At 50.1% G+C, this 15,751-nt stretch overlaps 1 protein-coding gene across 1 annotated transcript; it reads left to right on the top strand.

Annotated features, from left to right (window-relative positions):
* Positions 1-258: 258 nt before the first annotated feature.
* Positions 259-14,130, top strand: PLPBP (pyridoxal phosphate binding protein). Its single transcript, XM_056116947.1, has 8 exons — positions 259-397; positions 2,215-2,322; positions 2,630-2,665; positions 3,303-3,378; positions 8,258-8,392; positions 11,579-11,721; positions 12,124-12,222; positions 13,507-14,130. The coding sequence occupies exons 1-8, from the start codon at positions 299-301 to the stop codon at positions 13,633-13,635; spliced, it is 825 nt and encodes a 274-aa protein (XP_055972922.1). The 5' UTR covers positions 259-298; the 3' UTR covers positions 13,636-14,130.
* The last annotated feature ends 1,621 nt before the right edge of the window (positions 14,131-15,751 follow it).

Below are 15,751 nucleotides of genomic sequence, written 5' to 3'. Positions count from 1 at the left end.
GAGGCATTTGGAAAGAACCCTGAAACCGAGATTCTCGGCAGGTTCTCGGCAGGTGGGAGGAGCAGCTGGAACGACGCCAGCACAGTCCCCGGGACCCGGACCCCCCAAGTTCCCCGCGGCGACCTCCCCAACATGGCCACCGCCGAGGGGCGGGGCCGCGCGTCGCCCCGCCCCGCCGCCCCACCCGGGCGGCGATTGGACGAGGGCACGCGGCGGGGAGCGGTGATTGGGCCCAGCCTTGTCGTGACGGGGCGGGACCGGAAGATGGTCTCCGAGCTCTGCGGGGGGTCCCCGGGGAATGTGGCGAGCCGGGGGCATGTCTGCGGAGCTGGGCCTGGGGGCCGCCCTGCGGGCGGTGAACGAGCGCGTGCAGCAGGCGGTGGCGCGACGGCCGCGGGTGAGGCGGGACCCCTGCGTGGGGCGGGGCGGGACCGGGCCGCGCCTGGCCGGGAGGAAGGTGAGCAGCGCCCAGCAGCGCGGACCGAGCTGCCCGCGGCGCGGCTGGTCAGTGCCCAGTAAATGCTCCGTGCACGTCTGCTCTGCCCCTCGCCGGCGAGGAGACGGGGGGCCGGCCGGGCTCCGGAGGCCCCAGCGCTAGTGGCACCTGGGGACAGGGACAGGACGGGGCGGACCCCCTCTCCCGAGAAGCGTCAGGGCAACGCGCGTGTCCCCCTAGAATTTCATTAGCCCAAAGTCACAGATTATCTGCGCCCTCTCGGTGTCCTCTGAGTTGAGAGGCGCCGCGGGAGACAGACTCGAGCAGAGGCTAAAGGTTTCCCTGATCAATCATTTACAGAGTCACGACTCAGAGCAGGTCTTGAATCATCAGGCTGTTGGAGCAGTGCAGGGGTGGGAAGGGTCGTGCGGGAGGTAGGCGCTGGCCTTGCACTCGCAGGGGTCGCTGCCCTGCCACCCCGCATCATCCCCTGAGCCCCGCCAGGAGTAAGCCCTGAGCATGCCCAGGGGTCGTCCTAAAACAGAAAAGCCAAAAAAAGTCTGATTCCCTAAGAAAAAAGCAGGGATTCCCCAGCTAAGCTTACTCTGCAGGTTCAGTTTTGGGGACGGTACAGTAGGTCAGGCCTTGGTACCTCATAGGGTGCCCGAGGCCGGCCACCAGTGAACCCTGAGCACCTCTGGTGTGGCACCAATAGGAGAGAGCTATGACGTGGTCTCCTAAGAGGCTGATCATGCGGCTTGGGGCGGAGGGAGCACATCCCAGCAGCCGTGCTCAGGGCTTACTCCTGGCTCTGTGCTCAGGGTTCACTTCTGGTGGCCTCAGAGGACCATATAGGGTGCCCCAGATCAAAACCAGTTAGGCCACGTGCAAGGCAAGATCCCACCCACTATATGATCTTTCGGGTCCCAGTAATGCCGCTTTCTGAAGGAAATGTCTGCTAATCATTGAGTTTTCAGGCCCCTGGAGATCCTGTGATTCTGTGCATATCCCGGGGCTGGCAAGGTGCCTGAACACTGAGCTGAAGGAGGGGAATCTCTTGGTCCTGTTTGGGTTTGTTTTGCCCAGAACCTGCAAAGCCTTGGCCTTTGGGTATGGGATCAGCCAGGAGAGGGTATCAGGTAGACCTGATCCTGAGCTGGCGCTTTTGATGTCCAGGACTCAGCTATGACTTTGATTAGTTGAACAAGAAATTAGTTATCCTGAGCAGGCTGCCTTGGAGGGTAAGTGAGAACAAGATTAGTAATCACACCGAACCAGACAGAGCTTCAGACATCTCTGGCCCTGGGGTTTCAGAAGCCACAAGAGATCGCTTCTGGTCAGAGTGCCCCCTCCCTCGGGGGATTCCCCACCTACTGCCTAGCCAGGCAGCAGATGTTTCTGCAGTTCCTTAAAAAGTGGATTCCCTTATGTAAATGTACCAAAGTTTCTTTAACCAAGGAATGAAACCCAAGCACAAAAATTTGTAAGTCTACAACTGTACCTCATGGTGTCTCACTAATAAAAATTAATAAAATTAAATTAAATTTTAAATAAAAGTGGATTCCCAGGAAACGGGACAGGTTACAGTGGGTAGCACATTCGCCTTGCATGTGACCAGCCCAGTCCCATCCCCAGCAACTCATGTAGGGGCCCAGCCAGCTCCATGGGTGCTAGGTATTGCCCCTATTTTTTTAAAAACCTGGTATTTTTATGATGCAATCTCACAGTATGTTGGACTTGCCAAAACACTCACTCTGGGCTCTTTTGTCTTTGAACAGGACCTCCCTGCCGTCCAGCCCCGGCTGGTAGCAGTCAGCAAAACCAAACCTGCAGACATGGTGATCGAGGCCTATGGGCATGGCCAGCGCACTTTCGGGGAGAACTATGTAAGAGCCGTGTGCGGAGGCTGAGGGGACGCCTCCAGGGGCTGGAACTCATGCCATGCATGCTCTAGGTTGGAGCTCAGCCCATCACACACCCACCCCCACCCCAACCCCTATAACCCATGTGACTTCAGGATGTCACAGTCACGTGGTACACCAAATAACACCACACCGCCAGGCCCAAGTGCTGACCCCTCCTGGGCCAACTATTCCCAGGAGCCCCCTGAGCTTGGATGGATGCCCCCACCATCCAAAGCACCGTTGTTTCCAAATTGCTTCTGGAAGTGTCTTCTTTTGTTTTCCCCTTTAGGTTCAAGAACTGCTAGAAAAAGCATCGAATCCTAAAGTGAGTGAATGCCTACATTTTTTTTTTGTTTGTCTCTAAGTCGCGTGTATGTTTACTTATCAAGATGGTTTTTATTGAACACAACTAACTTAGAAAGATGGGTGGGGAGGAAAGGAGTAGGTGTTCAGGAGAGAACAGAAGCACGGCAAGTAAAGAAACTGAGAAAACATGTGTTCGAGGCGGAACCCAGCCTTGAGGAACAAGCCTCTGATTCGTGGCTCTGTGTTAGAGAAAGAGGCCCTCGTCGATGGTTGGGTTTTAGAGTGGGAGAGTAAGACTGTCAGTAGAAACATCAGCATTCACCTTGCACCCCAGATATTTCCCAGCTAGATTTTTTTCTTTATTAAATTGTCATTTTTCTCCTGTGTTGCTGCTGGGTATGGAGATTTTCAGGCTTATTATCATCGTGAATCCTTTTGAAATCTGAAAGCTTTAGTCATTCCATTCTTGGTGGGTGGTAATTGAAAGGTGGAAAGAGGATGAGAAGCACAATAGTAACCTTAAGCATTGCTCACAGTATCCTTAGGAAGCTGGCGGTAGGTGGGAAAAGTAGTTTATTGCATAGATAGGCAAGATAAGGGTGTTTGGACTGGCACCGGCACCATTAAATCGGAGATAAACTTGATTACCTTTTCAGATTCTGTCTTCATGTCCTGACATTAAATGGCACTTCATTGGACATCTGCAGAAACAAAATGTCAACAAATTGATGGGTAAGATAAAACAAAATCTGCAGAGAAAGCTCTGCCCCCTTCTTCTGCCAGTGTTGTACCCTTTTGATTACTGTCTGTGGAAGAGGGGACAGATTCGTAAATCCTCCTAACTCCTCGTTTGTGATTGGGAGTTGGTTGGGGAGAGAAATTTGAGTTCTTGGGGCTTCTCTTTTTGGGAGCTATGAGGAGGTTGGCCACACCCAGCTGTGCTCAGGAGTCATTCCTGGCTCTGCACCCAGGGATCACTCCTGGTGGTGCTCGGGGGACCATATAGAATGCTAGGATGGAACCAGGGTCCGCCATGTGCAAGGCCATTGCCCTACCCACTGTACTATCACTGTCGTCCCTCTTTTCACCTTCTTGCTGATGTTGTTTTTACATCACAGAAGTTTTTCATTTCATGTAGTTCAGTCTGTTTTATGAATATACGTGTGTGTGTGTGTGTGTGTGTGTGTGTGTGTGTGTGTGTGTGTGTTGTGGAAAGAGCGACACCCAGCAGTGCTCAGGGCTTACTCCTGGCTCTGTGCTTGGAATATCTCCTAGCGAACTCATGGACCATCCCAGCTTGGCTGCATGGAAGGCCAGTGCCCCACCCGCTGTCCTATTCCAGCCCGTGTTTTATCTTTGGTCTTTGTTGGGTAACATATCTGAGAACCCCAAAACCTGAGAAGCACAGTGGGGGGATGGCGGGGAGGGGGGAAGGGGGCCAGGGGGACGGTGACAGACTGAGCAAGTGCGCCCCAACATTTCTCCTTTGAAATCGAACTGCATCCAGATTCTCTGCCCCTCAGAATTCAGAGTCAGCCACAGTCAGTTCCTATTCCCCTCCCATGCCGCATCCCCAACGTTGCTTAGGGAATATGCAGAGACTCCTGTGGGACACCCTCTCCTGTCCCCTCTTAAGGATCAGTGTCTTTCATGGCAGCATTCTGGGGTTTTTTGGGGGGGTTTTTTGGTTTGTTTCTGGGTCACACCCAGCAATGCTCAGGGGTTACTCCTGACTCTGCACTCAGGAATAACTCCTAGTAGTGCTCAGGGGACCATATGGGATGCTGGGAATCGAACCCGGGTCAGCCGTGTGCAAGGCAAACACCCTACCCACTGTGCTATCGCTCCAGCCCCGCATTCCTGGCTCTTAAAGCTCGTTGTTTCCTTCGTGCTGTGGCATCTGTCTGATTTATGTCGGGTCCCCAGCTTCCACCTGGGAGCAGACGACTCGGCTGCTCTTCAAAAGCCGATTTATCCCGTGTGAAGGAAGGGGGTCGCATATTTATCCTTACTAAACCACCGTGGGGCAGGCAACTATTTATTTGAGAAATAATTAGATTCCTTTTCACACATTCCAATTAAAGAACCTTATCTTGAAAATCAAAGCTGAAGCTATTAGGAGAAAATATAAGGAAACTTTTTTTCATTTTCTCGGGCTAGGGAAAGTCTTAAGAAAACACCAGGTCTGGAAGCCACAAAAGAAAGAGCAAAGGTTTGATTACACATAGATTAAAGTTTTGTGTACTTCCAACCAAAAGAGAAGCACAGACTGAGACAAAAATATTTTTCACTAGAAAAATAATATTTTTAAAAGGAGATAAAGCGCATATAAGCTGGGCGTCAGAGCCCTGGGTTCTTGCAGGAAATGTGCACTGGTGAAGGGTTGGGTGCTGGAATATTGCATGACTGAAACTCAATCAGGAACTACTTTGTGCATCTCACGGTGATTAGTTTAAAGCATTATTTTTCTTTTGCAATTTTTTAAAAATTTTTATTAGTGAAACACCACGAGGTACAGTTGTAGATTTACAAATTTTTGTGCTTGGGTTTCAGTTATACAATGATCAAATACCCATCTCTCCACCAGTGCCCATTTTCCACCACCATGGGTCCCAGTATCCCTCCCACCCCCCCATCCCCCTCATCCCACCCTGTCTCTGTAGCAGGGCATTCCCTTTTGTTCTCTCTCTCCTTTTGGGTGTTGTGGTCTGCAAAAGAGGCATTGAGTGGCAATCATGTTTGGTCGATAGTTTACTTTCAGCATGCTTCTCCCATCCTGGGAGGATCCTCCCAACACCCTTTATTTGGTGCTCCCTTCTCTATCTGAGCTGCCTTTTCCCCTATAATGCCTGGCTGGCCTCTAAGCCATGGAGTAATCCTCCTGGTACTAATCTCAGCCACTCCTGGGTGTTATTCTCCCATTTTGTTACTTTATGTTCCCCAGATGAATGCAATCTTTCTATGTCTATTCCTCTCTTTCTGACTCATTTCGCTTAGCATGATACTTTCCATGTACTACCACTTGTATGTCAATTTCATGACTTCCTCTTTTCTAACAGCTACATAGTACTTCATTGTGTAGATGTACCAAAGTTTCTTTAACCAGTCATCTGTTCTTGGGCATTCAGGTTTCTTCCAGTTTCTGGCTATTGTAAAGAGTGCTGCAATGAACAGACAATTGCAGATGTCACTTCGACTATACTTTTTTGCCTCTCTGGGATATATTCCCAGGAGTGGTATTGCTGGGTCAAATGGGAGTTCAAATTCTAATTTTTTGAGAATCGTCCATACTGTTTTCCAAAAGGGCTGAATCAGTCGGCATTCCCACCAGCAGTGAAGGAGGGTCCCTTTCTCGCCACATCCATGCCAGCATCAGTTGCTTTTGTTCTTTTGGATGTGGGCCAGTCTCTGAGGTGTGAGATGGTATCTCATTGTGGTTTTGATCTGCATCTCCCTGATGATTAATGATGTAGAGCATTTTCTCATGTGCCTTTTAGCCATTCGTATTTCTTCTTTGAGAAAGTTTCTGTTCATTTCATTGCCCCATTTTTGGATGGGGTTGGGTGTTTTCTTCTTGTGGAGTTCAACCAGTACTTTGTATATCCTTGATATCAACCCCTTGTCAGATGTGTATTCGGCGAATATCCTTTCCCATTCTGTAGACTGTCTTTGTACTTTGGTCACTGCTTCTTTTGAGGTGCAGAAGTAAAGCATTATTTTTTTAAAAAAGAAGCTTAGGTTCAGTCTCCAGCACTGCATGGTCCCCTGAGCTGACCTTCAAATACCGAGCTGGGAGGTGTCCTTCTATGTCTATATAAGCATAAGTGGTGAGTGCCCACCCCCACCACACAGAGAGGAAGTTAGTGTCTAGAATACATAAAAAGCTTAATTTTTTTCACTCTATAAGGAAAAAATAGGCAAAAACAGAAAAGCAAATCACACATACAAAAGGTATAAAAGTCCAGGATTCAGTAATACCCAACCTTACTATGACAGGTGCAAAATAAAATAATAAAGTTTATTTTTCTAAGTGCTATTTTTCATCTCCAGGCAGATATAAAGGGGGTGGGAGAGGCCAGAGTGATCAGTGGGGAGGTCGTTGACTTTGCATGCAGCCAGCCGGACCAGATCCCCAGGAGTAAGCCCTGAGCATCGCCAGATATGGCCCCAAAACAAACAAAAAAGATTGTTGGGAATGTGGCCCAGAGATGGAGTGTCAAGTTTGGCCCCATGCCGGAAAAAAACAACACCAGAGAGTAGATTGGTAGCTCTGACTTCTTACTGCATACACTTCTATATGCTTACTTTGTTTTTTTTTTTTTTTCATCAAGCATGTATAAACTGTCATTTTTTAGTTTGAGGGCCACATTCAGCGTCGCTTGCATGTGTTCAGAGAGAGACAGAGAGCAGGACTCTTTCTTTAGAGACTTTCTGAAGCAAAGCAGCATGGAGTGACGGAGAAGGCCCGTGGGTCCTCTCACTGGCACCACGAGAAGAAAAAGAAATCCAGGGAGTAGATAGGCCTGCCTTCGAGTCACAAACACCACGTGTTAATTTTCTAAACTTGAATAAGCTTCATCTTTCTGAGCCTATTTCCCCACCTGTAAACTGGAGCTAATAGCACCTACGAAGTGCTTAGCATGTTACGAGTTAGTTGAGACCAGACTAATACTGATTTCTAGCTGCAGCTTTTAGGAATCTCACCGGGTTGGCTGCGTGCAAGGCAAAGGACCTCCCCACCATACTGTCATTCCGGCCCCTCCCAGCCATCTTTATATACACCTGGTGATAAAAAATAAACTTTATTATTTTATTCTGTACCTGTCTTACTAAGGCTGGCCTCATTTAGCTTCCGAGGTTAGGTCATTCCTGTGTCTTCGTTAAATAAGCTCCTGTATTCCAAAGCGCTTCAGAATAGGCTGGTACCCTATATCCCAGGATGCACTTTGTCCTGGATGAGCTGTCCTTTTCGTTTGTTGTTTGGGTTTGGATGCTGGTGAGCAAATCCTGTACCTCTTTCACATAAAGCAAAGCTCTATATTGCATCCCCCGCCAGTTTATACTGAAAGCTCATCAGATCAAGCCTGCAGTTCTCAGCACCTTGGGGCCTAGACATGTGTGCAGCCTCTCCGTGTGCCAGTTGAGGGGGTCCCTCCTGCCCTGGCCTTTTTGCTGGTTAGACTTTGAAGGTTAACCCAGTGTTGAAGATGGAGTGATATTCAAACAGTGTCTAATCAGACTTATCTAGATCTTAGCTGCATGGAGACTTACCTCTCTGTCTGTTTTGTTTTGTTTTGTTTCGTTTTGTTTTGTTTTGTTGCTTTTTGGGTCACACCCAGCACTGCTCAGGGGTTACTCCTGGCTTTTCACTCAGGAATTACTCCTGGTGGTGCTTGGGGGACCGTATGGGATACCGGGGATCGAACCCGAGTCGGCTGCATGCAAGGCATGCAAGGCAAACACCCTACCCGCTGTGCTGTGCTATCGCTCCGGCCCCTCTCTGTCTCCTTTGGAATTCATTATTTTTCCAGCTTTCCAAGGAAAGATTTGCAACATGTTGCTTGCTGCAGGCAGATGAATAGAGAGTTGCTTTGCCTCTTTTTTGTCACAGCTGTCCCCAATCTCTCCATGCTGGAAACAGTGGATTCCATGAAGTTGGCTGACAAAGTGAACAGTTCATGGCAGAAGAAAGGTTCTCCTGAAAGACTCAAAGTTATGGTCCAGATCAACACCAGTGGCGAGGAGAGTAAGTGACCGAGGCAAAATGGTATCTCTCTCATCCCTGGAAGGGTCTGGAACTCAGAAAGAGTAGCAGAGTCCAAGTTTCCAAGAGCTAAGTGGATAGGAGGGTTGAATATATATCTGAGAGCTAAGTGGATAGTAGAGCCGAATATCCAAGAGCTGAGGTGATAGTAGGCCCGAGTATCTGGGAGCCGAGGTGAATAGTAGGGCCAAGTACCCGAGAGCTGAGGTGGATAGTAGGGCTGAGTACCCGAGAGCTGAGGTGGATAGTAGGGCTGAGTACCCGAGAGCTGAGGTGGATAGTAGGGCTGAGTACCCAAGAGCTGAGGTAGTAGTAGGACCAAATACCTAAGTGGATAATAGGGCTGAGTATTCAAGAACTAAGTGGATAGTAGGGCCAAGTACCCGAGAGCTAAGTGGATAGTAGGGCCAAGCACCCCAGAGCTGAGCTGATAGTAGGGCCAAGTATCCGAGACCTAAATGGATACTAGAGCCAAGCACCCGAGAGCTAAGTGGATAAGAGGGCCGAGTACCCGAGAGCTGAGGTGATAGCAACCCGGCCTTAAAGTGAGTTCTCTGTGTCCTCTTGCAGTGGCATAGTGACATCCAACCAGTTCCTTTGTTCCAGGGTGTTTAGGAGGAGGAGAGTAGAGGGGAACTGTGACTCCCCTCTCCAGAAATCCTTGAAAGAAAATCCTGCATACTGAAAGATGCGTATGTCACAGTGATTTTTCCACCTTTTTTTTCTCTGCGGGCCTGCAGAGCCCACAGAGCAGCAGCCGGAAGCCAGTGCTACGTCATGCTTCTTAGGTCTCTCATGGTACTGTATTGTATCGTGGCTCGGGGCCACACCCAGCAGTGCTGAGTTACGCCTGGCTCTGCCCTTGACCCAGGCGTTGCTCCTCGCGGTGCTCAGGGACCATCTGCTTTGCTGAGAATTGAACCCTGCCAGAAGGGCTGGAGCGATAGCACAGCGGTAGGGCGTTTGCCTTGCACGCAGCCAACATGACAAACCCGAGTTCGATTCCTCCGCCCCTCTCGGAGAGCCCGGCAAGCTACCGAGAGTATCTCGTCCGCAGGGCAGAGCCTGACAAGCTCCCCGTGATGTATTCGATATGCCAAACACAGTAACAACAAAGTCTCCAATGGAGACGTTACTGGGCCCGCTTGAGCAAATCGATGAACAACGGGAGGACAGTGACAGTGACAGTGAACCCTGCCAAGCCTGTGCTCAGCCGTGGAGCCCTCCCTCCTAGACCAGATCTTCGCTCCCAAATAGCCTTAGTCAGCCCCACACAGGGGACAGACTTAAGCTCTGTCATCAGTGCGTGTTGTCTTCAGGACCTGGGGTTAACTGGACCGGTCAGCACAAGCCTAGACTTGAGCGTGGGCGGCCCTTGCCCTGGAGCGCCATTGCCTTCCAGCTGTGTGCGGGTGGCCAGGTTTCTTGCCCTCTTTGTTTCTCTGGCAGGAATACACAACAATGCCTCCATTCAGAGGGCTTCTGGGGACTGAGTGTGACAATGCAGATAAAGCTGTTGACACAGAAGCCCTCCTGTCTTACTTGTTAGCTGTCTGGTGAATGAGTGTTTACTGGCCGGAGAAATCATCCGGGGTTAAGGCACTTAACCTCGCGTGCTGCCAACCTCAGTCCACAGCCCTGCATACGGTTGCATGGTTGGCCCTGCTGTTCACCTCAGCTCTCGGATACTCAGCCCTGCTGCTTGCCTGCTGAGCACAGAGCCAGGAATAGCCCTTCGGCAGTGCCAGGCGTGTCCACAGAGAAGAGTCAGTGTTTGCAACTGTCAGAACACCCGGATCCAGGAGTCTGAACATGAGGGACACAGTGAGGACATTTGTTCCACGTCCGCCCTGAGGGCAGGCTCATAGGGTTCATATCCAGTTCCAGAGTTCTTAGTTGTGTGATCTTAGAAAAGGTCCTGGACCGGGGCTGAAGCAATAGCACAGCAGGTAGGGCGTTTGCTTTGCACGCAGCCGACCCGGGTTCGATTCCCAGCATCCTATATGGTCCCCCAAGCACCGCCAGGAGTGATTCCGGAGTGCAAAGCTAGGAGTAACTCCTGAGCATTGCCAGGTGTGACCCAAAACAAAAAGAAAAGAAAAGAAAAGGTCCTAGAACCTCCATCTCAGGTTCCTCACCTTGGGAATAGAGGTAGTTAAATGCACCTGTGGAAGTTACTAAATAAAAAGCTCTCAGGAATTGGCACATAGCGTTCCGTACTTTTTAGCAGCTGTTCTGTTTGCATGCACCTAGATTGTAACTTTTACATTAGCTCTACAGGTAAATGGAAAATGGACTCCAGATCAAGTATCATTTCAGCTCCTTTAGCTATAGTGTGGCCCAGTGAAAGTTTAACGAATGTTCTCAGCATCTCCCTTTGATAAATGAGGGAAAGAGTATCAGTGGTTCTTATAACTGCCTCACCAATAATCATTTGTGTGATCATAACCTTTCCTCTCATTATTAATTAGAAACTCAACTAACTTGTTCCAGTAGTGATATTGTTTAATAGAGACTTCAGATTGTTTTACCAATTTATGAGACTGTAACTATCGAAAAATCAGGTTTGAAAAAGTCATTTTCAGGTTCAGTTGGTGTTTTGGCAGTGTAAGTCTTATTCCTATCCCAAGGAAAGCTGTGTGTGTTCTCTCCCTTCTGTTCCCTCAGCTTAGATACCGAAAAGATCCCATTTTAGCTCTTTTTTTTTTAATTCAGTTTTCGCTCTTAAACCTGAAAAAATTTGGAGCCTGACCCGAAGGGTAGCAACCTAAGAAAAGATCACAGTTATAAAATTATTCTTTGGGACCTGAGTACAAGTTCTTTCAGAAAGTCCCAACAGAAGGCCAACGGTATGAATTAGCCAGTTAGTGGTAAGAAGCACTAAAATAAATTATTTTGGGCCTGCTACAGGGGCAGGCTCGAGGGTTGGCTGGGAAAATGGGGACAGCGGTGGAGGGAAGGTGACAGCAGCGATGAGACAGGGTTGGAATATTGAAGGTCTGTAACAAAAGCGTCATAAGCAATTCTGTAAGCCACGGTATTTAAGTAAACTGGGAGAGAAACCCGAGTATGAGAGCTGCTCTGTTCGAAGGCAGCCGGGAGGAAAATAGAGCCCTCCTACAGCGCTTAGATCACTTTGAGAGCAGTAATTTGCCTTTTTTTGCAAAGGTAAACACGGCCTTCTGCCCTCGGAGATGGTCGCTGTGGTAGAACACATCAACGCCAAGTGCCCCAGCCTGGAGTTTGTGGGACTGATGACCATCGGCAGTTTTGGGCATGACCTCAGCCGAGGACCAAATCCTGACTTCCAGGTACAGGGGGCCCGGGTTGCGGGGGGCGGTCCTGGCGCCCCAGCTGCAGCAGGTCACACTGAAATGCAGTTGCAGGACGGGCAACAAATGCCAGGGGAAGCCCAGATAGACCTTCGGGTGCCACCCAACAGCCGCTTCTCTTTTCATAAGAAAATCTCCCAGCGGCCTTTCCGACTGGTGCACACCCAGCCTGCGCGTGGTCTGGGCAGGACTCTCGCCCCTTCTTCCTCTCCGACGATTGGTGCTTCTCAGGAAAGGGCGAGAGTCCACCAAAGCTCCCTGAAGTAGCTTCCCTGCCCGTCCTGGCAGGTCTTAACTCCTGTGGTCAGGGCGTTGCCATTCGGCCCCTTGTAGGCGCTCTCCCGGGAGGGAGGCGGCCAACCTGACCCTGTCCCCCCACAGGTGCTGCTGTCGCTCCGCCAGGAGCTGTGTCATAAGATGAGTATCCCTGCCGACCAGGTCGAGCTGAGCATGGGCATGTCGGGGGACTTCCAACATGCGGTGAGTGTCCTCGGCCCACCTCCTCTCTGCCGCAGGGCCAAGGTCCATGGGCTAGTGGGTCAGCGGATGTCACATATATGCGAAGCCCTGGGTTACATGCCCAGCACCGCGAGGTATGGCCCAGCCCAGGGACCACCACGAGTCACCTCCACACCGGTTTTTTTTTAATTGCCTTTTGGTTTGGGGGGAGTCACTTCCAGCAGTGTTCAGGGGTTACTCCTGGCTCTGCATTCAGAAATTACTCCTGGTGGTGTTCAGGGGACTACATGGGATGTTGAGGATCACTCCTGAGCGTCACCAGGCATGGCCCAAAACCAAAATGCCTCTGTGAATTAGGTACCTAAGAGCAGTGACTCAGCTTCTCTAATAGCCTCCTTTGCTATCCTTGCAAAGGGAAGTGTATAGAAATCATACAGCATGACCCATTTCATGTCGTGATACGTTCTTTTAAACCCAGTATAATTCTCTAGTCGTATGTTAAGGAAAATAAGAAATTGATCGTTTGTTGTACTACAAATGATAAATTTAACAAGTCATCTATATAAATCTGTAGGCCTGGATTGATGACAGTTAAGTGGTCATGCCGTAACCTCAGGTTTAATTTTTATCTGTTTGTTTTGGATCCACACCTTGGGGTACTCATGGCTTAACTCCTAGTAGCCCTGAGCACTCAGGGATCACTTCTAGCAGGGCTTGGGGGGCCACACTGAGTGCCGAGGATTGAACCCGGGTCAGCTGCGTATGGGGCAAGCACCCAATCCACTGTACTACTGCTCCAACTTTGTTGTTAAAAATAATGTGTCTCGGGGCTAGAGCAATAGCACAGTGTGTAGGGCGTTTGCCTTGCACGCGGCCGACCCCGGTTCGATTCCCAGCATCCCATATGGTCCCCCGAGCACCGCCAGGAGTAATTCCTGAGTGCATGAACCAGGAGTAACTCCTGTTTATTGCCGGCTGTGACCCAAAAAGCAAAAATAATAATAATAATAATAATGTGTGTTGACAAGTACAGTGGAATTAAGTCCTGCTCAGAGAGTTAAAAGAGGCTCTTTTTTCCATATGGCCTCTGCATGTATGTGGGCATCTGCTGGCCTGTGTGTCCAGCATCTCTGGCTCTACCGAACTCAGTGCTGCTCAGATTCCCACCCCCGGGAGAGCCAAAGAAATCCTTCCTCCTCCTGAAAATGCTCATGAAGCTGGTCGAGTTACCCGAGAAAGCGTGATCCAGGGGCATCGTCAGCCCGGGCTACATTTCATTCCCCCCTTGAACCTCCTTTCCCACAGATTGAAGTTGGATCTACGAATGTTCGAATCGGCAGCACCATTTTTGGAGAGCGCGATTACACCAAGAAAGCCCAGGACAAGTCTGCAGCGGACCTGCAGGCTCCGGTCGAGGTGGCGCAAGCCCACTGAGGCCCCGGCTGCCGCCCTGCCAGGAAGGCCAACTATGCATCACCCGGTGTCCGTTTCAATGTCCCCCATGCGCCAGCACAACCACGCTTCCTGGGCGCGGGGCTGGAGATCAGACCGGTGATGTGCGTTGGCAGAAACCCTCTGTTCACAGTGTCTGACATCAGAAATTCACACCAGGCAGTAATATTGGTTGGGATCTGAGAAGCTCAGGCATTTCAGCACAACAGATACCAAGTCAGTAGCCAGTCATTGAGTTCAGGATTGAGTGCTGCCCAGGAGTACCGGCCAGCCAGCCGGCCGAGGAACTCCCTAATGCCTGTCTACGATCACCCAGATCAGAGGAATCACATTGGCCATCTACTTTAATAAAAATTTACTCATGTTTACCAGCTGCATACAAGCCCCTACCAGATTATCATCTCTGCTGCCCTAGAGCAAGGTGTTTCTGTTAACACCACACACACATACACACACACACATACATACACACACACATAAACATACATGCATACACACATAACATACATACACACGCATACACAAACATGCATACACACATACATGCACACACACACACACACACACACACACACACTATCTGTCTTTGCACTGGCACAGCAGCACTGGTCACTTTCACCTTGATGAGCCAAACCCAAGTTGTTGCTGACCAGAGTTTGTGGCATTGGCCACCCTGTAGCAGTGACCTTGCAGACCCCTGGAGTGACGGTAATAGGACTCGGCCTTCTTAACGTCCTCCTAAAGAGACAGACTTTGAGCTCCTTCCCCTGGGCCCTGCAGTGGTAAGTGAATAAGGAGGTTGTCTTCCACCAGAAGACCTGTCAGTGAACATCCCAGGATTAGAAGGTTCCTTCCCAGTCACTTTACATGCTGTTTCGACCAGGTCTGGCCTGGGGGGGTCCCCATCCATTGCCCCCCCTCTCCCCCCACCACCACCCCACTCTGTAACCAGCATTCTGCAGCTGCTTCAATGGGTCTCAAGGAGTCGCAAGCTCTGCAGTCAGAAAGCACAATTCTGTGGTGGCAGTGACCGCTGCCTGGATCCCTATTTATTTTCTGCTGGCTTTATTTATTCAAGCCCCCATCGTTAATTATACGAAATAACTTTCAGAACATAACGCTTCTGCTGAATGTAATTTTGTAAGATTTAAAACCATTATGATTCTTGTACTGTTCCAATCAGAGCTAGAGTGTGATTATTTCAGAGACTATTAAATAAAAAATGTGAGTTTGAATTATACCATCTGTGCCAATTACGAAGCAATTAAAGGATTTATTTTTTATGATCTGGTGTAGTGAATCTAACGTGAGGGGGAATGGGAACCAAACAGGAAGCAGCTGTGCCCATCACTTGGCATGGTGCCAGCCGCTGGGAGCAGGACTTCCCTTGGCTTACTGAGGTAGCCACAGCTCCATGAGAGCGATTCTGAGCTCCTCGGGACAGGAAATAAAATGGGGACGGACATACTTCCTGTGGCAAGAAGGGCGTTTGCCTCGCCACAGCCAACCTGGGTTCAATCCCCAGCATCTCATATGGAGCCCTGAGCCTACCAGGAGTAGTTCCTGAGTGCAGAGCCTGGAATAACCCCCGAGCATCGCGGGGAGTGCCCCCCCCCCACCACCAACCCCCAACTTGAAAATAAGAAGAAATTCTAATTAACTGCCTCTAGATGGCAACGTTGGACAACCTGAGGGGTCCGGCATTGGGGTTCTGTCAGCGAATGGAAGGGACACAGATTCACCCTTTGGAGAGCAGGACAGTGTGAGGGGGGGGAGGGGACCTGGCTTCGCAAGCAACTGATTCTTGCAGAACCTTTAGATTCTTTCTGCTCCTCCACGCCTCCCCTTAGCTGGCTAGGACCCTGAGCCTGCCTGAATTTGGAAGCCGTTTCCTGCCTGCGTCTGGAGTCCAGGACGGCAGGAGGAGGAGGCCGGTCTCCCAGGGAGGCTGACCAGAACCAGTTAAAATGAGCTAGAGAGAGCTCAGGGGTTTCGGCACTCGCCTTGCACGTAGCCAACCCTGGCTCAGTTCCCAGCACCACACACACAACACCCGGAACACCCCAGAACAACCCCCGGCACCGCTGATTGTAGCCTG

This window comes from Sorex fumeus, unplaced genomic scaffold (genome assembly GCF_029834395.1).
Source record: "Sorex fumeus unplaced genomic scaffold, SorFum_2.1 ptg000033l, whole genome shotgun sequence".
Classification (NCBI taxonomy): Eukaryota; Metazoa; Chordata; class Mammalia; order Eulipotyphla; family Soricidae; genus Sorex; species Sorex fumeus.
Note: the sequence above shows the minus strand (reverse complement) of the source record. Positions and strands in the feature narration are given on the sequence as shown.